We start from the raw sequence: 26,395 nt of genomic DNA on the forward strand, positions 1-26,395 counted from the left end.
AATCTCCTGTCTGTGCTCCTGTTCACACAGCCCAGGACACCCTTGGCCTTCCTTGCTACCTGGGCACATGAATGTCTCATATTTTGCCTTCTGCCCACCAGGACCCCCAGGGCCTTTTCAGCAGAGCTGCTCTGTCATAAGTTACTCTCTTGAAGGTTAATTCATACGGAGACTTTGTTAAATCATGTGAGTAATTTATTTAATTAAGTAAGCAGCCACAAGCAAAACAGCGCTGGGCGGCTGGGGAGTCTTAGCTCCGCCAACGGCGCGCACCTCCTTCACATACAGTCCCCTCTTACAGTCTGCTAGTTTTGGGACACGTTGTAATATCCTGGTGCATTTTGCGCATGTGTGAGTTTCTGGGGGGGGGGGTCATCTGAAGTTCTCTGGTGGTCGAGAAGAGGAAGGCTGTAGTCTTCCTCCATCTCTTTATCTTGTCTTGTCTCCTTGTGAGTGATCACAGGTGTTTGCTTATCTGTTGTGTTGACTCCCTTTCGGGATGCTGTCCTGTGAGTAATTACAGGCGCCTGCTTATCTTTTCTTCTTTATACTTTTGCCTTTAAAGGAATTCCTTCTTGGTGACCTCTGAGCTGCTTGTTGCTTACTTCAGCTCTTTATAGTCCTGCAAGATAGCTAGGGCCCCGACACCGGTTCCACAAGGGGTCATATAAGCTTTTTGTGCTAACCATAGTTTATTTGCCTAACACCATGTCTCAACCCTGGTTGTTGTAAAACCTCCTCCTCCCCCTCCACTGGCTTATTCCTCCTTTTAAACAATGAACAAATAGTTACAATTTATTACACTGTAGGCCTGGCATTGCCCTGTCAGGGACTGAGGCAGAAGTGACCTCACAAGCACAAACTCAGCCACGGGCCTAGTGCATGCCTGTAAGTCCCCGGTGCACAAGTCACCCCTAAACCACAACTAGCAGCCAGGGGCCGAGCATTGCCCCATTGGGGACAGAGGCAGAACTGACCTCAGAAACACAAACACAACCCATGGGCCTAGCATAATCCTGCAAGTCACTGGTGCACAAGGGACCTCACTACAGTTAACATCAACCACATGACCAGTACTGTCCTATCCAGCACTGGTGCAGGCCTGACCTCACAAACAACAGCCACATAACCATAGCTGGGCTATGAGGCACTGAGGCACAAGTGACCTCACATCGACTAACAGTAGCCACAGCCATGACACTGGCCTATCAGGGTTTCAGACAGAACTGACCCTCTTGTCCCAAAATCTGGGTTCTGTTACCCGGTGTGCAAGCAACCAATAGACACACAGGGTCGAGATATTTGTTTATTTCATTTCTGCGCAGAGATGGGGGCTAGGTGGTAAATCCACAAAGCCAGCACACCTTCACCCCATCTCATTCTTGATTTATACACACTTTTCAGGGAGAATTTTATACAAATCTTTCTACTAGTTACAGTTTCATTACATCAGGTAATCGCTCTGTGCTTGCACTTTCACAGTCTTGTTAATTAGCATAGGAAGCGAAGAAGAGGCGGTAACATCATTATCTTGTCATTTCCATCTCATTATTCATTTAGGGGTGTGTAGTTTAATATGTTAATAAGCCTTAATGAACCTAAGGTCACTTCTGGGTTATTCTGCTCTTTTTGTCTTAGCTACCCCTCGCATTCTTCAAAGCGCTGTGGTTTCATCAAGGTTCTTTAGCCGGACCTAGTTATCCTTTGCAATACTGTTTTTCTCTCCCCCTTGTCCTTGAGTCTTGTTAACTATTTGAAAGGTTTTTCTCACAGTATTTCTCTAGCAATGTCGCCCACCTTCCTTCTGTTAGTCTGAGGGTTACTGTGATCTCAGACTCAGCAGCAATCCCAAGGAAAGGAAAGACAGACTTAGAACCGCATGGATACCCACACAGAATAAGGATGCCTCCAGCAGCTGCCCTTAGGCATACAATCTCTGCAGGAGCTGGCCCCTAGAGCCCAGGGGCTCCCAGCTCGTGCCCTCTGCACGCACAGGGAGCTGGGATTCTTGAGTTTATTTACAAAAGAGAAACCAGGAAAAACAGAGCAGAAAACAAGCAAGTCGGAGCCGCCAGCTGTAATTTGCCGGGCTAGAGGCCAGCACCCAGCTCTGCATGCCCTGTTCAGCCTCTGCAGGACTGCGCCCTGTGGGCAAGGGCACCGCCTGCGAGGGTGTCAGCCTCAGCCCCGGCTCACCTTCCCGTAGGGAGCAGTGAGCCTTGGGCTGCCTGTGAGCTGGGGTGCCCAGCGTGAGGGGGTGTCCCTGCGGCGTGGAAGCTTTACACAGCTCTCTCCCGCAGAGCAGGGGGCTGGAGCTGCCTCCTGCCGCGTCCTTCAGCTTTTTCTCCCCCTCTCTGATATGCCCGTCTGCTGTGCTGCTGGTGCAGCCCTGTCCATCTCCTCCTGGCCTCCGCCAGGAGCCCTGTGGCTGGAGGTTTGCTCTGTCCCCCACCTTCTGGAAAAGACCCACTTGTTCTTTACAACAGAGCAACCTAGGACGTGCCCCGCTGCGTGCTGCAGTTGCTAGGGAAGTGACGACGTGCAGAAGCTGTCCCTGATAGCTGGCTCGCTTGTCTGATGACAGCACAGAGGCAATCGATGACATGTGGCCGATGTCACTGCCGGCTGACTGTGACCTGCCCCTTGGTGGCAGAGGGCCAGCAGCCCCTCCCAAGGCCCCGGGTTATTGCACAACCCTGCGCGGTGCTGTGCTAGCCTGCTCCCGGTTGGGCACGGTTGTCTTCTCCTGAGGTACCCTGTGTACCCCAAGGGCGCTGACGATGTCTTGTGCCTGGGAGAGAAGGTCCAAGCACTGCTCAGAACTCGGGGAAGTAGCTGCTTACGTCCCCGACCTCATTTTATCTGAGGACTTGAGGCACGAAGCCCGTTGCGTTCAGAATTTTCATGGAGTACTGCTCTTTGCGGACGTCTCAGGTGGGTCCAAGGCTTGTGAAGGGCGGGGGTTGAGAAGAAGTCAGAGACACGAGGCATTGGGGCTTTCTGGGCGTTTGGGAGCCCCGGTGCCACCTCTGGTGGAGACTGCATCAGAGGAGGCCTCTTTGCTGCTCCCATCTTCCACTTTGGGGGAAGTAGAGCTCAGAGGTGGCTGACGTCAGGAGGAACAAGGGGCTCCAAAAGAGGGGAGGCCTGGAAGAGGCCGGGAGTTGGCTAGTTGGGCTCAGCAGAGGTACCCAGTGCTAGGCACTCCTCCACGGGCTGCAAGAGCGCGTGGGCCGGGAGCCCCTGCTCCAGGCTGTGTGGTGTGGGAGAAGGCACGCTGCCAGGAGCAGTGGCCAATGCGAGAGTGGTGGTTTCTCTTGGGTGGTCCAGGCTTGTTGTCACAAGCCAGGTCAGGGCACGATGTAATGCGCACGCTCTCTGAGGTGGGAGCGTGAAGCTGGCGGCCATGTAGGCACCTGCTGATTCCTCTGTGCCTGTTTGTGCCTCTTTGAGGTTTCACTGCTCTGACGGAGAAGTTTAGCCAGAGCGTCAGCCTCGAGCGGGGTGCGGACGAGCTAACGCAAACGCTCAATGACTACATGGGCGACATTGTGGAGGGTAAGTGCCGTTCTGCAGGACTGTCTGGGACGGTGCCATGAGGCTGCTCTTTGGGAGAGCAGAGAGGTGCGCTAGGCAGCCTCCTTGTGCGTGCTGGGGGTTTCTGTGGGCGCCGAGGGCCACCGAGAGCAGCTGGGGTCCTGTGCTGGGGGACACTGGTGCTGAGAAACGGGTGTGTTATCTTCACTAGCTCCTTTGGGCAGTGCCCAGTACCGTAGGCACCAGTGCTGTGGTGCCTGTGAGCAGTGTAGAGGTGGGGCTGGAGCTGTGCTTTCCTGAATGGTGCCCCACCAGGCAGCACTGCCCTTGTGCTGCTCGGGCAGCAGAGTGGCTGCTTCTGTGGCTTGCTTGAAGAAGGTGCAGAGGTGACTCTTCTCTTGCTTTCTTTCGCCTGCAGAGCTGCTGGGCTTTGGAGGAGACATCTTGAAGTTTGCAGGTATGTATTTCTAATTGAAACTTATCTCTGTCTGCTGCCATCTTAGGCATGCTAGGGGAGAGGACAGAGTGAGCTGTGAGCTGGCAAAGCCCAGAGGGGAGGCTCTGTTGGCACGCAGGTGCTCCTGGGGAGCTGCCACCGCGGTGCCCAAGTGGGAAGCTGCAGTGGGACAGGGCTGGTGTGGAGGTGTTGGGGAGGCAGCCTGGGAGCTTGGGGGTTGAGGCAGCATGGTAGGAAGGAGGGGATGAGAGAGGCCTCTCATCTCTGCCCTGAGTGGGACCGGCAGCGGGGGTGCCCGTGTTCCTGTAGCCACACTGTGCACCTTCATCCTCTGTGGCTGCTGTTGTAGCTGGCCTGGGGGAGGGGAAGGCATCCCTGTGCCAGAGAGCTGTAGTTGAGGAGGAGGCCTTCCGACGAGTGCATCTTCCTCAGCACGCCTGCCGGTTCCTGCTGTCCGTGCAGGGGGGTGCAGCTCAGGGCGCGTCAGGTCTCACGAGAGCCTTCCCCCGTTCCCTTGCTTTCTGCAGGGGATGCTGTACTGGTGCTGTGGAGAGTGAGGGAAACACAGCTGAGAGACACCATCAGCCTGGTGCTGCAGTGCTGCCGGCAAATCCAGGAGAAGTACAGTGTCCGTGACACAGACGTGGGTCTGAAGCTCCGACTGAAGATAGGTACGGGGTGTGCTGGATTAGCCGTGCCGTGTGTGGCTCCATGGCCCTGTGCAGGGCCACAGGGTGCTTTTCCGCCTGGGGGAGAGGTGGTGATCCCTCGTGGGGCCAGGGAAACCTTCTGCCTGGAATTCTGTTGTGTGCTCTCAGGCAGCCGCTTACAAGCTGCCTGCACGCACCCTGAGCAGATGGCCAGCAAAGGTGCTGGTGTGCTGGGCCTCTGGGGTGCTGTGGCTGTGAAGACTTTGTCAGTGTCAGCTTCACGTGCCTCTTTCCAGGCACCCGTTTCAGGCCCCTCTGTTGGCAGGCCCCACTTTGTACCCCCTCCCCATCGACACTCCAGCTGGACTCTGTAATGAAGGACGGGTGCCTCCAGCTGAAGCAGCTGAGAGGAGGAGCCTGTCTCCAGGGTTGAGCTTGAAACAGAGCCTGTGGAGAGTTGCTGCTTCGGGAGGCTGCGGAGGTGCAAGTGCTCTGCGCCTCAGTTGTGCTTGTCTCTCCCCAGGGATCTCTGCAGGGCACATGTCGCTGCTGACTGTGGGAGACCGCAAGGAGCAGCACTTCCTGATCCTTGGCAAGGCCCTGGGTGAAGTCTGGCAGGCGCAAAAACTTGCAAGTGCAAGTGATGTTATCCTGTCAGCCAGCTGCTGGGAGCTCTGTAACCAGAGCCAGGTGAAGAGCAAGAGAGTGAAAGGCCAAGGAGCTGTGAAGGTGGGCGAGATGGCCTCTAGAGCTGTTTGGGGCACCTGGAACAGGTGGTGAGGGAGGAAGGTGTGCGAAGGCTGAGGAGATGGGCGTTGTGGAGGCTGTAGCTGTAAAGAGGAGGTGGAGAGCTGTAGCTGTTGCCCTTCCAGCCAAGGGTTAGCTGTGGATTGTGCTTGCTGGGTTTGCGGTGGGGTCAGGAGGGAGTGTCAGGGTTTGGCCCTGCTGGGGTCGTGGCGGTGTTCTGTAGACGTCGGGGGTGCGTGGCTGATGGCTGCACAGCTCGTGTGCTGCTGATGCCAGCGTTTGTCCCGGTGCAAATCCAGCAAGGTGGCTTTGCTACACGGGGATCTCCTCCTCTTCTCTGGGAAGCGAGGGTGGGATGGAGGGAGGGTAGGACGCGTGCCCTGGGACTCCTGGGGAGGCCGATGGCAGTGCTTCTGCTGCGTGTGCCTCCAGGTTACAGGCGTGCAGCGGATGTCTGTGTCGGAGCGCGAAGACCTTTTCTCCAAGTTCACACGAGCCCAGCTGAACTGCCGTTCTCCGGAAATGCCAGGTGAGTGCCCCGGCTTTGCCTTGTTCTGTGCCTGCCCAGAAAGATGGGGACTGGCTTGCGGAGGGGCCGCTGGGGCCTGGCCTCTGCCCTCTCCCCCTTGCAGTTAGTTAGTGGTTGTGCTTGGGGCGCAGCTGCGCTGCAGCAGAGGCACTGGCTGCTTCCTGCTGCTTCCAGGGGACGGCTGTGGCTGAGCACCTGCAAGAGGAACACACGGGCAAAGGGCGGAGGACCTTGCTCCCCGAGTTGCAGTGCCAGCCCCTGCTTTGCAAGGCCCCCGTAGCCAGGCTCGTAGCACCCTGCTGCCAGTGACCGCGTGTATTTTCCTTGCGTAGGCGTCCTGAGGCCTGCTGTTACCTTGGCCCCTCATCGTGCTCAGGGGAAGGTGCTGAGGAAGTACATCCCAGCCAGTGTCCTGCGCAAGGTATGGCCACGAGTGCTGGGAGGTGCCTTTTGGGGGAGAGGGAGGGGAGAAGGAGATGTGTGTTGCAGAGCGGCAGTTCTCCAGACAGCAGGTAAGGCAAAGAAAATGCCCCCGTATGCAAAAACCTGGGAAAGGAGTGCTGCAGGGGCCAGAAACCTGCCGACTGTGTGCTCCTGCAGAGAGCGCCGGGGGTGAGGAGGGGTGGATTGCCCTCTGCATTTTCCACTGGTGTTGTTCTGGCCATGGCCCCGGGGTAAGAGAGAGGGATGCCTCCGGAGCGGTGACAGCGTTGCTGAGGGTGGCCCCTTGTGTCCATCCATGCCCAGTGCCACCTTGCACCGTTGCGTGTCTGCCTCGCGCAGGCTGACGCCTGCTTTGCACTGCGAGGAGGCTTTCTGCATTCCTCTGAGAGCGCCCGCTGCTGCCGCTCTGTGCGCTCTGCCTTGGTATCTGCTGCAGGCAGGAAGCGCCCAGGGCGAGCTGGCTGGTGGAGGTGGCCCGCTGCTGTCTTCCAGATTGACGACAGACAGCCCCTGGCGTGCCTATCCGAGCTGCGGCCGGTCACCTGCCTCTTTGTGAAGCTGCAGTTTGCTGCCAAGGTCAACCTAACGCAAATCTGCAAGGCTATCCAGGACAGCAGCGTGCTGATTTCGGAGATCCTCCGTCCTCACAAGGGCGAAATCAACAAAATCTCCATGTTTGATAAGGTGAGCGTGGAGGAGCAGTGCCCCCGCGCACGAGGGCGAGGGTGGTGGTGGAGAGGAGGGAAGCGGCTCTGTCTCTCGCACGGTGGGGAGAGGGGAAGCAGCTCTGCCTCGGCGTTGGGAGCGGTACCCTGGGGTGTCCTGGGGTTGCCCTGAAGCTCTGCTGCTGTCGGCGGAGGCTGGAGTCTCAGGGCGGGAAGAGTTTGGTGCAGGCGTTGCGGCAAGGTGTGCTGCCTCTGTCCTCGGCAGGGCTGCACGCTGCTGTGTGTGTTTGGCCTCCCTGGAGGAAAGCTGCCCTGCGAGAGCGTTTGCGCCTTGGAAAACGCGATTAAAATCTCCACCGCCTGCTCCGGGAGGCTGGGGAAAATCGAGTGAGTGGGGAGGCGTGCTGCCTGGGACGGCCTGGGGCGGGGGGTGCGGAGGGGTGCCAGAGCACCTGGCTGCTCTGCACGCGCAGCCCGCTCAAGCTGGTGTGTCCGCTGCCGGGCTCTGCCGGTCCCCGAGGCCTGCGCTGCCGGGGCAGACGGCAGAGCGCGGGGACGTGGGGAAGGGGCGGCGGTGGGCAGGCAGGACTGCGCACGGGCGCTGCTGAGTCCCTGCGGCTCTGCCTGCGCCTCAGGGCAGTGTCCGTGGGGGTCACCAGCGGGACGGCGTTCTGCGGAGTCGTCGGCCACCGCGTCAGGCACGAGTACACAGGTACGAGGTGTCCGTCTGCGGAGCGGGTGCCCGGGCCGCGTCTCTGACAGGAAGAGGCAGAGTGTCGGGGAAGAAGCTGTGGGCCCTGGGCGCCGGGCCAGGACGAGGGCTTGGCCTGCAGCGGCGCGTCGGGACCGGCGGAGGCGGAGCGGGTCCCGCCGTACGACGAGGGACGGGCTGTGAGCCTCCTTGCTGCTCTCACTCGTGCTCAGCAGGGTTTTGTGCTGGCCTGTGCTGCGGGGGATGCAGCCGGCAGCCTGGAAGGGTGGTGCGGGTTGCTCTCCTGAGGACGTCAGCGCGTGCTCTCTCTCTGTGGCAGTCATGGGCCAGAAGGTGAACCTGGCTGCCCGGCTGATGGAGCACTACCCGGGGCTGGTGTCCTGCGATGCGGCGACCTACGCAGCGTCCCGGCTGCCCCGGTCTTACTTCAAGGAGCTGCCGAAGGCCCAGATGAAGGGGGTTGGTGATCCTGGCACTGTCTATCAGTACCTGGGGATGTCGCAGAAGCTGTGAGTGTGCTCTTTGAGCAGGCTGCCTGGGGGCGTGGAGGCACCCAGGGTGCAGCTTTGGGCAAAAAGAGGAGCTGTGCAGAAAGAGGCCAAGCTGCTGCCCTCCCCAGGCCTCCCACCGCTGTGTCTGAGAAGAGGGAAAGCCATAGCATGGCCGTGCTTTTTGCCTGTTCACCTTGGTGCCTGTTGCTGTTGGGAGAGTGGGAGTGATGGCGTAGGGGTGGAGAGGGCTCTCGGGAGTCCTGCCCAGAGGGCTTGCAACTCTGCTTTCTGCCCTGTGCTTGCTTGCTGGCATGCAAGTGGCAATGCAGTGACAATTGTGACCCACCCAGGGGGTATTATCTCGGCTGCTTCTGAGCAGGAAGCTCTTGGAAAGCACTTTGGTCTGTGCTGGTCCCCTGGGAAAATGTGGGTGGCCGGGCCTGTCTTCCTGCTCACTTGCTGGTGAAACTGGAGCTGTTCCTCTGGGCCAGGCTTGTAGGTTCTCTTTGGATGATGTTTTGGCCTCTGTTGCTTGCACGTTGATAGCGTGTGCTGTGCCAGTGTGGTCAGAAGCCCTTGGGCTTCTGTGTGCTGGAAGTTTTCCCTGTGCTTGTTTGGTGTTTGCACTCTCTGCTGAATGAGCGTGAACTTTGGTGGTGGGAGCGTGGGCAGGCTGCCATTATGCTCAAAAGAAGAGCGGGTAGGCAAGAGTGTGTCCTCAGCTGCACGCATGACTCTCTGTCCTCCAGCTTCTGCCTCCTTCACTGACTTTTGTTTTTCTCTCCCCCTGCTAGCGTATTTGGCCTGGATCTTATGGAGGAGAGGTCAGAGTACGGCCCCTTGCTCGGTAGGTGAATGCCTTGCTCTTGTGTATGCCCATTTCTTGCCCTTGGTAGCTGCTAGTACCAGCCTGGGAATGGAGATGCTTTTGCAAGGGATGGTGTTGCCTGCAGTGGCCATCAGGTTTGGGCTCATAGCTCGTTCGTAAGGTTGGAGTTGGGCCAGCAGTGGAGGTGGGAATCAGAGTGAGACGCCTAGTGCTTCCTGCCTTCCTGCACCGTTAGCGTGTCAGGAGCTTTCAAGAACGCAGTTGCTGCCAGGCTCCAGCAGGAAGGTGGGGCTGTGAGTGCCCTAAGGCAGGCCTAGCTGCAGAATTGTAGCTGTTGGGGTGGGAAGGAGCCCTGGGTGTGGGCAGGCTCGCAGGTGCGGTGGAGGGAAGTTGCAGTGGCAGCAAGAGGGGAGGCTGCCCAAGGTTGTTGGCTTTTGAGCTCGCTACAGCAGCTTGCTTTTTGTCTGCCTTCACAGGTCGCGAGGAGGAGATTGCCCTCTTTGAAAGTGCCTTGAAAGCCTATGGGACTTGTCGCGAAAGCAGCATCCTAGCGTTTGAGGGTGTGCTTGGCTCTGGAAAGAGCCATTTACTCACTGAGCTGGCATCCTTGGGCCAGGCTGCTGGCCACAGGTGAGTGTTTTGGAGCACTACCTGTGGGACACTTCCCTTGCCCATCCACTGATGTTCGTGGCATCCTCGAGCCCCTCTGCTAGTGGCCAACGGCCAGCAGCATCCCTGAAAAGCCTCCTGGAGCCGCTGGTATGGAGCAGCTGCACGCTCTCCTACTAGGTCTCGCGGGAGCTGGAAGTGGCTTGTGGAGCCAGGGCTGTTGCTCTTGCAAACTTAGGCCAGGCTGCAAGGGCTGGCAAGAGCCCAAGCTGCATGCTTTTCATGCAGCTGGAGAGTAAGGAGAAGAAAGATGCTGGGGGAGGCAGGAGTGGTGTGGTGGAGCTGCCAGAGAAAGGCTGCTTGCCCTTGGGCTTTTATTGCCAAAGACCACTGGGGCGGCCAAGCCTTCCCGTAGTATAGGAGGCAGATGGCAAAGCTGTGGCATTCAAACACAAAGGCCCAACTTGCTCAGTCCTTGCTTCTTCAGCTGGCAAGTTGCTGTGCAGGGGGAGGTGCTGAGAGCTGTGGAGACACAGGGTGTGGTGGTGGCTCTGCCAGGGGCTTGGCAGCAATTGCCCCTCTGTGGCTTTTCCTTGTAAGATGCGGGAAAAGCTTGGCCCTCTGTGAAACACTTGGAGGTGTGTGGAAGAAGAGTCCGTCTGGGGCTGTGTGTCCAGAGCTCCCTTGCAGACAGCCCTGGATGACGTGCCTCTTCTCTGACAGTTTTGCCTTGGAAGTCTGCAGCTCTTTGCGTTGCTCTCTGAATCTCGGTCCTCTTTGCTTTTGCATGGCAGGGTAGTGGCCGTGGAACTGACAGAGCTAGACCTGAAGCAGGTCTACTCTGCCCTCCGTATGGTGCTGGCCATGGCCCTGGGCCTGCAGGCATGTCAATCGTGCAGTGCCAGACAGCTTGTGCTGGAGGCAAAGCTCCAAGGGCTGATGGCAGAGAGCAGCTACTGCCTCCTCAACGACGTCTTCCTCGTTAAGGTGAGAGCGAGGCCCTCTCTGGCCCTGGCAAAGGGCTGCTTGTGAGCTTTTGTAGTTTGGAGGCTCCGGTGGGGAGTCGCTTGGCTGCCTGGAGGGAAGAGCAGGGGCATATAGCGCAGGCTTCTGTTCCTGAGCGCGGTGGGCAAAAGGCACTGAAGAGCAGGTTGGAGATGGGGCTGATGACCTTGTGTTGAGCTGAGTGCTGTGTGAGTGGTCTGCTGCCTCCCGGGGCTGCCATCACAAGCGAACAAGCAGAGGGCTTCTGTTCTCAGCTCCCGGGGGTATCTGCACTGCGTTGTCTCCTTGCAGCTGTGTTGGGGAGAGGGCTGATGGTGAGGCCAGGAGAGGCATTTTGCTGGGTTGGTGTTGTGTGGTGGGTAGGTGTGCTGCAAGCCCTGGAAGGCTGTTTCTCTATGACTGTGCTTTTCTGGGCAGTTTCCCCTCTCGACGGCAGTTTCCCAGATGAGTGGCACTCAAAGGCAAATGGAGCTGGAGTTGGTTTTGAAGAAAGTGCTCCAGAAGGTGAGCTCTTCTCTCCCTTGGGGGTCAGAAGAAGACACCAATGCCACAGGCGGAGGCTTCAGGAGGAGAGTGGTGGGAGCTGGCGGGAGGACGATGTACCTGAGTCCTTACCCTTCAGAGCCCAAGCACCCCTGCCCATACCCCCGATACCTTTCCTCCCATAAAGTTGGTGGGCACGTGCTCGGGAGGAGCAACAAGGTTCTTCTGTCCTACTTTGCACAAGAGGCCTTAAAGTCTCAGAGAAAGTGCAAGTCAGTAAGATTCTGGATGCCTAAGTAGCTGGGGAGAGGAAAGAGGCTTCAGAGCGTTCTCTCCGTCTCTCTCTCTCCCTCTCTGTCTGGAGAGGGAGAGAAAGAGGCCAAAGTTGATGCTATGGAAGCTACTTGAGAACCCATCAGAATCCCCGCAGAGCAAGCTGTTTGTTTCAGACTGTTGAAGAAGATGGCGTTGTATTTGTCATCGACAATGCCCACTGCATCGACTCTCCCTCCTGGAGTCTGATGTGGAGCGTGCTCAGGGATGTCTCGATCTTCATGGTGATGAGCTTCACTGCCAGTCACTGCAGAAGACAGAGGCTTTGCCAAGCTGCCGTAGACATCCTGAAGTTGCCGAAAACCAGCTGTGTTCGTCTGGGAGAGCTGAAGCCTTCTGCTGTAGTGCAGAAAGCCTGCCAGGAGCTTGGAGTTGTCAGCCTGCCCCAGGATCTAGAGACGTAAGTCACAGGCAGGGCCTGTGAGCTCTTGCTGAGAGCTTGAAGCTGTGCAGAGAGCCAAAGGGAGTGAAGCCCTAGAAAAGGCAGTGCAGAGCTTCTAGGAGGGCCAGTGCCTCTAGCCAGTGGGACATCCTGGCAGTCGTGAGCTGCGAGTGGGCAGCTGCCTAGGCACAGAGCACAGGAGGTGTCCAGCCTTCTGTGTTGCACTGGAAGGCAGGAAGGAAGTGATCCTGCACGCTGGCATGGCTCAGGGGTGGCAAAGGCATTAGTCTGCGTGGTGAGGCTTTGAGGGGTGATTCACGGGGGCAAAGGTTCTCACCGGTGCCGGAGAGCATCGAGGCTGTTGGGGACACGAAAGACAAGGCTTGCTTGGGGCTCTATCTGCACTGCTTTTCCCGAGGATTCCAGCAAAGGCTGTATCTTCCGGGTGACTCAGGCACCAAAGCCCGTGGGAGTCGTGGCCCTTTCAGAAGTGAGGTGGAGCTGTGGTGAAGACGTTGGTTTCTGTGCTCTGCCCGAGTGGCTCAGCACCCACCTGAAACGTGTGCGTGTGCGCCTGCCTTTGCCTGTGTCAGTGAGTGCTGGATGTGCTCCTTTGCAGGTTGCTGACGCAAAGAAGCTACGGCATCCCCTATTACTGTGAGGAACTGCTGCACTACCTTCTTGGCCACGACATGCTCTTGTTCCACCCACTGGGGAAGGATGAGAAACGAGAGGACAAGTGGGAGAGCCTCTTCAGTAAGCACCTTTGCGGCCGACTGCCTAGTTGCTGTGGTGCATTTTCCCCAGCGCATTCTTGCCTGAGGCTTCCCCTGGGAACTTGGCACTGTCAGCTCTTGCAGCCATACAGAGCGTGGTGTGGATCAGGTGTGGGTTTGTACAGGCCTTGCTGCTGGGACAGCCCAAGCCGAGGCAGGGGAGTTCTGGTGTCTTTGAGAGGACAAGCAAGGGTGCCATGGCAGCCAATTTCAAAGGAGGAGCAGAGCTGCTGCCTGCACTCAGATGAGTGCTGGTCTTGTCGTGAACTCATAGGAACACAGGTGCTTCGTCTGGGCCAGTGTGCTGAGTCCTGTGGCTGGAATGTTCCTTGTGCACAGCCACAGGGCTGGATTGAGTCCGTCAGTGACACATGGTGCCAGGTGCTGTAAGGCCTGCTAGGGGTGAATGCTGAAGGGTTGAGGTTGGAGGGAGCTGAGGGATGTGTGGTGGGAGGCATTTAGAGGACCAGACAGAGGGCCTGAAGAGTTGAGTGTGTTAGCGAAAACACTTGAGGGCAAGGGAAGGCAAATGGATGCCTGGAGTCCACAATGCCTGGTCTGCTGCTTCAAGGAGAGCTCCTGCTGGGGTCAGGCTCTTCTCCATATGGGTATATGGCATTGGTGCACTTTATGTTCCTGCCACACACCGTGTTTGTTGGTTAGAAGAAACTTCTTCATCAGCAGGTGGTCTGAGGACTCTGGCTTTTGTGAGCCCCTGCCGTCCTTCTCCTCTGCCTGATAGGCCAAAGCGTAGTTTGAAGCCTGCCTGAAGGGGTGGGAAAGAGCAATTTCTGTCCCTGAGCACAGCTGCTTACGAAGCTCAGTGTGCGGGGCGAGGGCAGGCAGGCGCAGAGCAACCTGACCGCAGGCTGGCTTTGGGCATGCTCTGGCTAAAGAGAGCGAGAGATTAAACACAAGACCCCGGTTAGGCACAAAGCGGGGCATGCTGCTTCTGCCTGTAGCATGCCCCACGCGGGTGGATTTTCATGGGGACGTTGGAGGTGCTGCTGTCTGATCTGTGGAAAATCCCTTCTCTGGCCCTTTGAGTCGCTGCCCAAATTCTTGGGATGCCCTGGAGAACTCTGCTCTCTAGCCGATGTAGGCGTGTTATTTAAGAGGCATTGGAATGTGCATGTATTTCCCTGGGCAAAAGGCAAAGAAGGTCACTTGCAAAGAAGTGTGACATCAAACCCAGCAGAGGCGAGGCACAGGCCTTGGGAACTTGAATGCCAAAGTGTGAAAGCCCCCAAAGGTGCTACTAAGTGAAGGCAGCAGTGGTAACACGACCTAGGGATGAATGCCAACCAGCTTGCCATGGCTCTGGCAGCAGCCCTGAGTGACCCCCGATTTTGCATTTGCACTGGCAAGGTGCCTGCCTCTGGGATGACGGCAACACTGCTGCCTTCTGCCTTGAGGCGTTGCCTCCCCAGTCAAGAGGTCTGGAGCCTTTGACTTGGGAGTGTTTGGGGAAACTGCCTGGCAACAGCTAATGTTAGGGAAGGGCTATGAAACAAAGGTATGCAAGGGAAGTGCTTTGCTTGTCTTAGCGAGCATGTTTGGTGCAGGCCAAGTGCATCAGCCCACCTGAGGCAGGCCTTGTTCCAGCTGAGGTGGATTTTGTAGTGTTTGCAAGCAGGAAGTCATGACATGAATTGTCTCCCTTTGCTAATCGCTTTCCCCTGCTCCCTTGTGCCACTCAGCTTCTGTGACGGAGACTTCAACCACCGCAGCAGCACGGAGCTCCAGCGCGGGGAAGGACCGCAGGGTGTGCACCATGAGAGCGGATGTGACCCTGCAGAACACTGTACTTCCCCCTACATTGAAAGGTGAGGGGCTGAGCCGCGCTGCGGCACCTGGCAGCAGTGCTGGGTGCCTTTGCCAGGGCATGAGCTGGAGAGTGTGGACCTTGGTGTGCTGCAGAGTTGAGCCTCTGCCCTCTGGGACTAAGCTGGGCAGGTTGCTTTGGTGCCATGGGATTGTCCGCAGAGAAACATGCATGTTGTCTGCTCTGAGTGGGATGGGGTGGGCAGGGGGCGGTGAAAGGAAGGTATTGGGAGCAGACTGTTCTCAGCAAGAGAAAATGCATTTCCAGGGGATATTTGTCATGGCTCCGACTGAGCTTTGAACTAGGCTTTGCACCTCATTGTTCTGTTTGTAATTTCTTCTGCTTGTGGGGGCCTCAAGGCACTGAAGCCCAACAAATCCGTCTTGCGAATCTCTCTGCCTGTTGTTTTCTGGGCTGGCCCAGAAATCGCCCCATTTCTAGGGGGTGCTGGATGGGAAGCTGTGAATGAGCATGGCTGCCCTCGAGCCGAGCCCTGGCCAAATGCGGGTGGCAGAAATGTCCCCCATGCCCAAGTGTTCTTCTTGAAGGAGCTGCTTTGTCCAAGAAGGGGAAAGTCTCGTGTGACCAAGGGAAATGCGGGGTTGTGGGGAGCTCTGAGCTGGCCTCGGCGGTGCAGGAAAAGCTCTCTGTCTGTGTGCCCTGTGGACATAAATAGAGCGCAGAGCTGGCAAGCTGCATGCCCGGACATATGCATGTGCTGGATGCTGCCCTGCTCATCCATGGTGGGGGAGCATTCGTCTGAGCATCTCTGCTTTCCCGCATCCTTGCTTCCTGGGGGTCAAGCAGGAGCAGAGGCATCTTGAAGACACGTGCCCTGGGTTGCAGTTGTCCAAGGGGCTGGGTCCCTAGGGAAGAATCTACCCACTCAAGTGTTGCAGCTAATGCAGGCTGTGATGGTGGGGAGTGGGCAAGGGAGAGACGTGTGGCTTGCTTTTGGCAGGGATTGCGCTGGCTGAGCTGGACAGCATGAAGCCCTCGGAGCAGATGGTTCTGAAGTGTGCAGCCATCCTAGGGCCGCTGTTCAGCACGGAGCTGCTGTTCCACATCCTTCCCGGGTGGAGCAGGGCCAAGCTGAACAAGGCGCTGAATGCCCTGGTGAGATGCAACATCCTCAAGTGGCTGAATGCTGCCAAGGGGGCAGAAGAGAGCAGTGTTCCCACCGAGGGGTCAGGCGCCTCTCTGGAGGAGGAGAGCGGTAAGAGGTGGTAAGGGGAGCCTGGGAGCACTGCAGGCTGCTGCTGCCACTGTCTGTGTCCCTGGTGGGGCTCCCTAGAGAATGCTCCCTGCCCGGAGGAGGTGTGTAATGCTCATGGCACCCCGGGGAGTTAGGGATGGGTTGTTAAAAGCTCTGACAAGTCCATTTCCGAGGAGCCTGTGCTTTGTGCTTTGTGCTGGAGGGCAATATTGCAGTGAGGTGCTGCGAGTCCCTCTGCTGTCCTGCCTGCAAGCGCGGCTCATAGCCCATGTAGGAGAGGGAGTACGAAAGCCCTGACCTGCTGACCCAGCCTCCCGCTGTGTGCAGATGAGGGATTTAGTGTGCGTTGATCTTTATTGTCCCCTAGCGCCGGGGGAGCGTGGGAGGCTGGGAGTGTCTTGCAGAGTGGGCAGAAAGAGCTGGCTGTGTCTTGCTTCTGCGGCTGGCAGCATCCCCAGCTGCCGCCTGAGCGCAGCTGCACAGCCTGTTGGCAGGGAGAGCAGCCCAGCAGCCTGTTGCGCTGGCCGTGCTAGTGTGAGGAAGGCAAGGTGGGCCCTTTTGCTGTCTGGCCCGGAGGCTCTGAGTGCAGGAGCGCTGGTTTCCTGCCAAGGGCCTACGCCAAGGCCTGTCTTTCATGGTGCAGCTATGGCATGCGTGAGCTCTGGCCCCAGCTCTGGCCCCAGCTCTGGCTGATGGGAAGCCCCGTTGCCTTTCAGATGCCCAGAAGTCATCCGTGGAGGAGAGCAAGAGGAGGGCGAGGCTGGAGTCTGGCGTGCTGGCCTTTTGCGCCCCGCTGCTGCAGGAGGCTGCGTATGAGCTGTGGCCGAAGGGACAGAGGGTGGCCCTGCACCACAAGTGTGCGGCCTTCCTGGAGAGGCACGCGCACAAGTGCCAGTGCTGCGGGGGAGGCGACTTTGTTGCCTTCCACCGCTTGGCCCTGGGCAGCACGCAGGAGGCCGAGAGCGGAGAAGAGCATGGCAGCGACTGCTCCTGGCGCAACTGGGAGGCCTCCCTGGCGACCAGCGAGGAGATGAAGTTGGACGAGCTCCCCGCCTCTACGGGTATGCCGTGTGCCCTGCTCTGGAGCCTGGGTCCTGCCCACTCCTACTGCACACTTGTTTCACACAAGCGTGGGGATGCTTCCAGTGCAAGGCGGATACTGTTGTAGGACTAGTTCATTTCTCCACTGAGCACAGCTCCACAATGAGAGCGATGATGTGTCCACAGCGCAGCGCCTTTCTCCCCTTGTGTGTCCACCTGCATTTTCCCAGAATTACGGGAGGGCAGCCCATCTCCTGGCAGAGGTGCACGCGTGGCTCAGCAGGCTGAGGTGTATTAGCTAGTGTGTCTAGTACACTTGGTGAAGCTGGGTTAAGTCTGGAGTTGAGCCCCACAGTGAAGGCAGATGTCAGGGAAGGAGCTGGAGAGGGAGCTGCCGCCAGGGCCTTTGGCTCTGCTCTTCCTCCCTTGGTGCTACAGAATGGCAAGAAGCAGCTCTACGGCATGTGCAGTGAGGAGGTGTTTAATGGCATGCTTTCTGTGCAGATGCTTCAAGTGGTGTACTGAAAGAGAAGAGCTGCTTGGAGGAGATTTTTCGGTGAGGAGCCAAGGTTTTGAAGATGATTTTGGGGGGCAGTGGGGTGAGGGTGTGCAGAGGAGATAAGCGGAGTTCCCCGCTTGGGCTGCCCGTTGTGAGTCTAGCATTGGCAAGAGCAGGCCTGTGAGAGGCAGCTGGGTTGAGATGGCCATGGGGATGTGTATCTTTGGGGAAGCCAGTGGGATGCCAGTGCTGATGGTGGTTTGGAGTGGAGCAGCCCTGGCTTTCTAGCTGTTAGAGAGCAGTGTTGCAAGCTGTGCAGGGGCAAAGCAGCCCCTGGAGGCAGGGTGGCTTGTGGAAGGGGACAGAAATGCCAGCTGGTCTCTCTGCCTGCCTAAAAGAGCAGTGCTCCTCCAGAGCCGGGGCAGCAAAGGCGCCAACAGGACCAGTGCTCCTGCTGCTTTGTTACAACTGTGGCCAACGGAATGGCTTGCCATTGCTGAAAAGGGGAGCTGTTGCTTCTCATGCCGGTTCTGCCCTGCCTGAGGCCCCAGGGCTCCTCAGAGTGCCCAGCATATACTGGTCAATGTGCCCACAGTGTCAGGGAACAAATCTTGCCAAAGCGTGCTGTGTGAGTGAGTTGTCCTGGCTTTGCTTGCCATGCAGGGAGAGCCAAAGGTCTTGAGGGAGGAGAGAAGGCGAGAGCGGAAGGGAGGAAGGAGCACAGGGGGAAGTCATAGCAATGATGGGGGGCTGCAGCCCACTCTGGAGTCAGTGGCGTCAGTTGTAAGCTGGGAGGGCCCAGGGAACTCTGGGTGCAGGTAACTGTTGTGTGGGTAGAAAGAAGGACTGAGCGAGCTCCCTCAGCACGCCTGGGAAGGCTGTGCAACCCACAGCTCCCGTGCGGTGCCTTCGTGTGTGTGGCCTCGTGCTGTGCTAGAACGTGTCTTTAACGTACGCTGAAGGAGCGGTGTTGGTGACGCTGGTGTGTGCTTTGGTGTCTTCTTTCTCCGTGATCTTGTCTCCAGAGCGGCAAAGCGGTTTCTGGCTAAGACCGAATGGATGCCCAAGGTGCCCAGCAAGACCCACTGGACGCAGGGTGTGGAGTGTTCCTGCAGCTGCAAGGCCATTGTGGACTTGGTGCTTGTGCCCTTGGCTCAGCACTACATGGCAGTGGGCAATGACGCCAGAGCCTTTTATTATCTGCTGGAGGGTGCGGCTGCCTACTTGCACGTCTCCGACAACTACCTGGTGAGTTGCCGTGCTTGCCAGAGCCCACTGCCCGTGGAGTCCTCTCAAGTGCCTTGCCCTGAGCAAGCCAGTTTCCCCACTGCAATAGGGCCTGCCTGGGGGCCTGCCTTTGTGGGGACTCGGGGATGAATTGGTGGGAGGGAGACCCAGCGTTTGCCTCCTGTTTGCCTCTCCTGTGGCAAGAGAGACAGGGCCGTGAAGCAGCCCCTTGGTGCAAGGTGCACCTCCCAGGAGGTGGTGCAAAGGAGTGCTTGTGCGCGTGGTGTGAGAGGCAGCGTGACTGTGCTTGGGTGGGCATCACCAGGGGCAGGTGCAGGCCTCCTCAGCAAGATGCTGGAGGCACCTGGGAGTGCTGGGGCTGGGGACAAGCTTGGCAGCGATGCTCAGCTGCTCTCTGTGTGCTTGTTGAAAGGCCTTCCGGAACCTGAGAAAAGCAGAAGTGCTGAGGACCTTGGTGGCTAAGAAGGGAAATGCGCTTGCTTGCTTTGAAGAAGCCACTTTGCTGAGCCTCAAAGGAGAGGTAAGGTGACAGGGTGGTTTTGGTGGGCTCCCCCGGTCGGTGGAGTTGAATGCTTTCCTGTGGGGTAGGGTGGGGTGGGGCAGGCTCTCCCTGGCCCACCTAACTGCGACTGCTCTCTGCCTGCTTTCCTGGGGCCCCTTTGCCCCCTGGCCCAAACCAGCTGAGGTCCTGGCCTTGATTCCACCAGAGACATGCAATTGGTTATGTGCTGAATCGGAGCCCTTTGGGAGCCTTCCCAGTATCCTTGTTCTTAGCGTTCCCAGTAGCTGGGAGGCTCAGGATTCCCAGCTGTGCCTGGGGCTGCTTGATGCACTGGGGATGAGCTTTTGTGCCAAACGGGACTGCCTTCAAAGCCCTTTTGCTGTGCAGGTCTGCTACCATATGGGACAAACGGAGCTGGCGAAGACAATGATCAGGAAGGCATTGAGCCTGCTGAAGAGGAAATTCCCCACGACCTCCACTGGCGCCGCCTTGCAGCTTGTCCTGGAAAAGTCAGAGCATGCCTCTCACAAGAAGAACAGAGACTCCTCCGTTCCTCAGGAGGCAGGGTAAGAAGCAGAAGGGAAAGCAAAGGCTCTTCTAGGCTGAGGGAAAGCTGCTGAGGGAGCTGGAGGCTAATGGGTGGAGCAGCTGTGGGTTGTATTGGGCAGCTACTGGGGTGCTGGCATGGGAGATGGTGTTAGTGAGAGCAGGGAGGTGTTAGTGGGGAGCAGAGTGTGGGGAGGCGATGGGAGTGTGCTGGCAGGAGCAGGAGGTGGGCCTGTCAGCGTAAGCGGAGGTGAGCTGTGAGAAGGAGGAAGCTCAGAGGCTGTAGCCAGGCGCAGGCCTCCCGTGCAAGGCCCCTTTTCCTCCCGGTGGCCAGCTTTGCTTGGCCTGCCTAGGCTGTAGTGCCAAGCACCATCTTTAGCAGTCACGTTTCCTGGGTGGTACTCCTTGGTTCTGCCGCTTGTATCGCTGCGGCCGTGCCTGCGTCAGCTGCCCTTCTGCAAGGAGGTGCAGCCGTCTCCTCCATCCCCCTGCTTCCCCCGCCCCGTGGGACTTGGCACAGTGCGCCTAGTGGCTGTGGCCCAGCAGTTTCCCTTGTGTGGCAGGAGGCAGAGGCTCCCCTGGCTGTTCCGGCAAAGCCACTGCCTGTCCTTACTGCGGCAGCTCTTCAGCCTGGAGAGCGCCGCCAGCAGTCGGAGGCTCTCCCGCCTGGCAGCACTCATGAAGGTGAACACGGCCGAGGAGTCCGAGGACGCGAGTCACGTGAGTGCCTTCTCTCTGCAGCAGCAGACCCGCCCTGACGCGGCTCCTTTTCCCTGGCCTGGCAAGAGTACCAGCAGGGCCTGCCCCCGGCAAGAAGAGCCCAAAGTGTGCCTGCCCTTTTCTGGATGAACTTCCAGAGGGTGTGGGTTGCTGCTGCTTTGGGTAGTCCCTCGTGTTGGATTTGTTTCCTAATTGCGAGCATGGAGGTGGTTCTGGCTTTAAGGCAGCACCACTGTGTGTATTCTGTAGTTTCCTCGTGGCTCTTGATAATGCTGGTGTGCAAGGCCGGGGGCCCCTGTCTTGGCACGGCTGCAGTTAGCAGTGGCAGTAGGAAGAAGAGTTGGTTGTATGGGTGCGCGCTGTGAGAGTGGAAGAGAAGCGAGAAGCTGGCAGCTGGGTTGTGGCCTGTCCCCTCCAGGCCAGGGAATTGCCCTGGAGAGACAGTCGTGTGCATTGTTGTGTTTGGACCCTTCTAGGTCCTCTTGTCCTACCTGGAATATGCGCTGTGCTGCCAGAACCTGGGCTGCCGGGAAGAGTGGCTGCAATACGGGCGGGCAGCCGTGCAGCTTAGCGCTGAGGTGCAGCTCTTTGGAGGAGGGGTATTAAACACAGCCAGCTTTGCCCAGGCCCTGTCCCATCTGACCCTCAGCCTGGGAAATCTGCCTCTGTCCGTCGACGTAGGTAGGTACTGCCCCCGCCGCCTGCAAGAAGGCATCTCTGCCGAGAGAGACGGTGCAAGTCTGCTTGTTCTCTTCCCAGGCTATCGTGCTGAGAGGCTCTGCATGGAGCTGCAGAAGCCTGACCTGGGCTGCGTGGTTCTCAGGACCCTCTTCACAGCACTCTTTCTGCAGATGAGGTAATCCCGGTGCTGGAGAGAGTCGGGGTTGCGCAGTGTCAGGGGTCAGGGACCTTTGGGTGAGAACAGGCCTGCTGGAGAAAGTGGGACGGAGTTGGGAGGAAGAGCAAAGAAGGGAAAACGAGGGAGAGAGAGGTGCTGGGAAGGGGAGTGGGAACTGTCTGGAGGTGCTGCCTGGGCTCCCAGCCCGTGGAGAGGCTCCCTGGAGGCTCGTTGTGTTCCTCCCCAGGTACCCGGAATGTGAGGCAGTGCTGCGCAGGCTAGAGAAGCAGGTGTCTGGAGCAGATGAGATCGTTGGGCAGGCATGCTTCTTCTCCTGCTGCTTAGACCTCTTGCTTGATGCTGGTAAGTGCTCAGTGAGGAGGGCCCCCGAGAGCCTGTTTGCTGGGCAGGCAAGGCTGCCCCCCTGGACCTGTGGGCCAGAGCTGGGGGCTTTGTGCACGGTATAAACAGGCAGAGCCCTCCCAGCACAAGCAGAAGTGCACCGTCAATACAAGACTTCTAGAGACTAGAGTAGACAATACAAGAGTTCTGCCAGGTTTCCCTGTCCTCTGGAAACACGGAAACAGTTGTGCTGGCCAAAGCAGTTTTTCTCCTGGTAGAACAATGACCCCAGAGCCTCCAGCAATCCTTATATTTCCTCCACAGAGATTTCCGCTGTGCGCATTTCTCTCTTCGCCTGCATCCTCGTTATTTTTTTTCCTTTTTGTGTTTCTAACATGGGAGCCAAGAGTAATTTGACAGTGCTTTCAGTTATGCTCTTTCCTAGCTGTGTTTTGAGATTGCCCCTTCTGAAAGCTCTTCTCCGCCTCACTCTGCTCTGGCTCCCCAGGAAAGAGGGCTAGCAGCGCTGGCATGTGCCTGAGCAGGAGGCACCTAAGAGCCTGTGCTCTGGGGTCGCTGTCATTGCTGCTCAGTGGCAGCGTGCCTTTGTGCAGTGCTAGAAAGCTGCAGATTTTCCAAGGGCAAGACATGGTGTCAGGGGAGCTGGGAGTTCTGTTGTTTCCTTCCTGATGTTCTCTGCCCTTGCGTTCAAGGGCAGTTCCGTGCACTTGAGCAGCCCTGAGGAGCTAGGGTAGAAGTGCAGCCCTTGCCTGCTTCCTGTGAGGTTTGTTGCTCTGTGAGTGCTTTGCCTGCCAAGAACTTTGCCAGCTGTGCTGGAGCTTTCTGCTGCTCTGAATGCCTGAGGCACGGTGAGGCCAGGGAGGGAGGTGCTGCTTCGCTGCTTCTCTGAGAGACATTTGTATTGCAGGGTGGCAGTATAAGTCCTTTGAAGAGTGCAGGAGGTTCGTGGAGCAGAACGAAGCCAACTGCCTTCTCCAGGCGCAGAGCAGCATCCTGCTTGGACTGTATTCGTCCCTGGCTCTTTGGTAAGTTGGAGACTTGCTTTGAGTGGGGAGAGGCCCAGGCAGTGGTTGTGGCCAGGAAAGGGGGAGCTCTGCGTTCATCACATGCCCCCATCCCATGTCCACCAAGGCGGCTGCTTCTGGAGCACGGTGGTGAAAGGGGCCAGGGGGCCACGCAGGATGAGCAAGGTGGCAAGGAGCCCCAGGTTGTGCTGCTGTGGAGCCCTGCCAGGGAAGGATGCCTTGGCGGCATTCAGCCACAGCCTTCCTTTTCCCCTTGAATGTTGGGGACGGACTGGTGTGGCTCTCTCTCAGCGCAGGAAAGCGATGCAGGCTGAATGCTGCCTAAGTGCAAGAGCTTGGCTCGGAGAGGGCACGAGGGCCTGGAGCAATGCTGTGTTGGTGGGAGAAGGCAGCCATTCTCCCAGTCTCCTGCCTAGCATGGCTTGTGTCTCCTGGGTGCCTGCAAGGGACTGGGTTCCAGTCCTTGCAGTTTCCCTGTGGTCTCGCTCATCACTGTGGGGGAGTGCTGAGTGCCGCTGGCTCACAAACAGACACGCATGCGCACACGTTTATAAACAGGTCAAGCAAACTGGAGGGAAGGGGAGCGGAGAGGACCCTGTCGGGAGGGACAGCAGTAGATTCCTGCTCAGCTGTGATGTAGCAGGGAGACGAGAACACCAAGTTCACGCGGGAGAGAAGGAATTGAGCTACTGCTGCCTGATTACAATACAGTGCTCTCAGTGATGCTTATCAGGAGCAGCTACAACACACTGTGGTTCAGCTCCCCATCACGCCCCCAGTAGCTTCCTTGTCCTAGAGGATGCATTGCCTCTGGAAGCCAGGTTGGGGCTGGAGCCTATAGCCTAGGAGACCTTTTGATTACTTGCTCATCTCTACAAAATGTGCCTGAGTGTGTGTTTGTCTGTGTTTCCTTTTTTCCTCTGGACAATGTAGGTTTGCAAGGCTTGGGCAGTGGGACAACTTCCAGAAGCCCTTTGAAAAGGCCAAGAGGCTGCTGAAGAGCACTGGCGCCTGCCTTGTGGCCAGCCAAGCGTGCAGCCGGCTCCTGGAGTGCCATAGCCTGGTGCTGAAAAAGGACATGGAGCACGGCTCATGGAGGGCCCGTGAGAGCTGCCGCAGGGCTCTAAGGGTGAGGGATGCGGAGGAAGGGGAGGGGCATGCTGCAAGGGCCCTCTGGGGAAAGCTGTGTTGCTAGCAGCAGTGGGTTGACCTGTGCAGGTAGAAGCAGCCACGACAGGATGGAGTCAGGGTAGTGCCAGAGGGTAGCACCTTAGGGAGCAACATGGCTAAAGTCTCCTGTAACAGAGGTGTCAGCAAGAGGGGGACGAGAAGGCAGTCAGGTGAAGGCAGTCTTCCTGGGCGTGTGAGAATTCCCATGTGGGACTGCTTGGCCCAAACAGGAGAGGAAAAGAGCCTTGCTCAGCCATGAGCTAGTGAGCCCTGCTGAAATGCCTGCTCCATAGGAGGTGTTAGGGCTCAGGAGAGATTTGTGTGGTACCTCAGCCTTGCTAGCTGTGCACTCCTCCTTTCTTTGTGGCTGGTTTTTCTCTTTGGGGATTTGGTGCCCTTCTCTGTGCCAAGCCATCGCTGGGCTCTCTGACTTGTCCTGATGTACCTCTCTGTTGTTTTCTCGGCAGCTTGCCGAAGAGGTTTTCTCTCGGTGCTCCACAAGCCCCGTCTTCTACCCCAGAGTCTACCACCTGAAAGCCTACATTTTCCTGATGCTGGGGAATGAAGAGCAGAGCCTGCTGTGCCTCAACCAGGGCCTCCAAGCCTGTGAAGACCATGGCAACCTGCTGGAGAAGACTTGGCTGGAGATGAGCACTGTAAGTTGCTCACCTGTGCCTTTGAGTTGCTTCCCGGGCAGAAGTTGAGCCTGCTGTAGCAGAAGGTGGGCCGCACTGTACTGTGGCAGGTAGCCCCAGAGAGAGCCCCCCGAGAGCTTCAGGGGCATGTGCTCAAAGTCCTGTGAGAGCTGGTAGGTGCTCTTAGCCCTGCTCAAGAGGAAGGTAGAGACAGCTGTGATCCCTCTCTGCCAGGTGGGGCTGGACTGGTACGTGAGGAAGCAGTATGCCCTGCAGCTGCTCCTTTGCAGCATCTCTGCTTGGCAGAGGAGTGGTGAAGTGGAATCTTTCCCTGCTCCTTAAGGCAGCTCTGGGAGGCCAGGATCAACGTGTGCTGAGTCTGAATTGGCCTTGCCTCTCCTTCTGCTCGCTGAGGGGTTTTGGCAGCATGGCTCATTGGCTGATGGATGCAACAAGCTGCTGAGAGAGGCCTTAGTTGCCTTCCCAGGCAGAAGTCATGGCTCTGGAGGTCACATGCTCTTCTCAGCTCTCACTGTGCCTTTTTTCCCCCCTTCCTTTAGGAGTGCTGGTTCACTGGAAAAGGCCCCCTGGGAGATTTGTGGCTGAAGACAGCCCCACATTTTCCACACCTGAACCAAGCAAAGCCAGAGGTCTGTAGCTCCAGGTACCTGCTGAAGCTGCCAGCACTGCAAAGGGAGGATTCTTCTCCAGGAATTAAATTCTGACACTGCTAGTCCAGGCAATTCTTCTTTTCCTTCTTCCTTTAATATGCTCAGCATCATTCTTTGGCCCCCTGCTTGTATTCTGCCTCGTTCTCTCCTTTCCCACAGCAATGTTTGCACAACCTGAGTCAAACTGAACCAACACCTACACAATTACTAAGGTCAATACTCAAACCAAAAACCAAAAAACAAAACAGTCTGAGCATTCTGAAGAGCTTAGCATTTAGGCTTCCATCAAGTGAGGAATATGATAAATAAGGCAAAAAGCGCTCCAGAGAAGGTAAAGCTCTGGCAGGTTGGTTAATTCCTATAGTTCTATAGTAGTTCCCAAGTAGTATTCATTCTCCTGGGTAGAGGTAATGCATCAGGCCATTTCAGGCCCGTCTCTGCCCAGCTCTTTGCCAGTTTGGTTCTCCTGTTGGAGTTTCTCCTTGCTGCAGCCCCACGGGATTGGGGGTGGTAGGCACAGTGCAACTTCTGTTCTCTCTGCAGGTTTTATGCACAAGGGGATGTCTAGGGTTATACCTTTGTGATGAGTTAGTAGAGCAAAATGCATGTCCTTGGTGGAACTCATGTCTGTTTCTTAAGAAGACACAGATGTTAGGTCCTTGGCAGAGAGAACATTTTAAAATAAAGACATAGTTTACAGCCACCAAAGCAGGGAAGTTGGTAAGAGTATTATGTACTCGTGTCCCTGACTAATGAAATGGTAGGTGGTGTTTTTTATTTTTTTTTAAGTAACATTCTCTGGATAAAGGCATCCTGTATAAACTCCCTGTAAGCTGCCACAGGGCCCTCCCTTAATTGGGGAGTACCTTGCTGCCGCAGTAGTCCATGATTAATAAAGAAATATAAGTGAAGCATCCCACATACATGATTGCAGACCCATTAGAAGCCAAAGGACAAATTTCCTGTTCCCAGACGGTTGAATTAAGATGCCCCATCGGTCACGGGGGAATCGCAGTGCGGGCATCCACTTCTCACTGGGTAGAATCTTGGGGGAAGTCCCACTGCCCAGAGCAGGGTCCACACCTTGGGGGGTGGCATTAATCTTTCATAGTTCGCACTGTTGTTCTCCCCAGAAGTCACAGCTTAAACCAATTGCAAGCCCAATCATCTGTTGATCCAGTCAGGATTCAGTCTTGCCTACAACTGCCTTGGTTTCCTTTCGATCACTCAGTTCCCCACTGTTCTACCAGCAGTGAGAGTTTCTGCAGTGCCATCTCATCTCTCATCACTCCATTCCGTCACAGCCCTGCAGTGTGGTGCCTCAAGCCGTAGGCGCCCCAGAGGTTGCCCACTGGTGGGAGGCACCAGCGCATGCTGCTGGGATCGGGGCTGTGCTATCCAGGAGGCCCACTCTTGCCTGCAAGCTGTGACACCTGCTGACTCATCA

At 57.2% G+C, this 26,395-nt stretch overlaps 1 protein-coding gene across 1 annotated transcript; it reads left to right on the forward strand.

Moving 5' to 3' along the window:
* Nucleotides 1-1,786: 1,786 nt before the first annotated feature.
* Nucleotides 1,787-25,002, forward strand: LOC134154593 (adenylate cyclase type 10-like). The gene is made up of 33 exons (XM_062601268.1): nt 1,787-1,806; nt 2,771-2,934; nt 3,454-3,558; nt 3,956-3,994; nt 4,522-4,665; nt 5,168-5,373; nt 5,824-5,920; nt 6,253-6,341; nt 6,857-7,048; nt 7,295-7,416; nt 7,665-7,741; nt 8,061-8,250; nt 9,027-9,079; nt 9,538-9,691; nt 10,465-10,657; nt 11,093-11,179; nt 11,608-11,891; nt 12,493-12,629; nt 14,350-14,475; nt 15,436-15,690; nt 16,407-16,751; nt 17,236-17,287; nt 18,256-18,478; nt 18,891-18,998; nt 19,368-19,546; nt 20,090-20,246; nt 20,723-20,927; nt 21,006-21,102; nt 21,332-21,447; nt 22,355-22,472; nt 23,406-23,601; nt 24,110-24,298; nt 24,838-25,002. Exons 1-33 carry the CDS (start codon nt 1,787-1,789, stop codon nt 25,000-25,002), a joined length of 4,884 nt encoding a protein of 1,627 aa, XP_062457252.1.
* Nucleotides 25,003-26,395: the final 1,393 nt, after the last annotated feature.

This window comes from Rhea pennata, unplaced genomic scaffold, assembly GCF_028389875.1.
Source record: "Rhea pennata isolate bPtePen1 unplaced genomic scaffold, bPtePen1.pri scaffold_32, whole genome shotgun sequence".
Classification (NCBI taxonomy): Eukaryota; Metazoa; Chordata; class Aves; order Rheiformes; family Rheidae; genus Rhea; species Rhea pennata.

Excerpts from the sequence above, each read along its gene's own strand:
- LOC134154593 (XM_062601268.1), top strand. The coding sequence starts at position 1,787 with ATGTCGCCCACCTTCCTTCT. Across the intron at positions 8,251-9,026 it reads CTGGGGATGTCGCAGAAGCT|CGTATTTGGCCTGGATCTTA; the intron begins GTGAGTGTGCTC and ends TCCCCCTGCTAG. Across the intron at positions 19,547-20,089 it reads TCCGTTCCTCAGGAGGCAGG|GAGGCAGAGGCTCCCCTGGC; the intron begins GTAAGAAGCAGA and ends CTTGTGTGGCAG.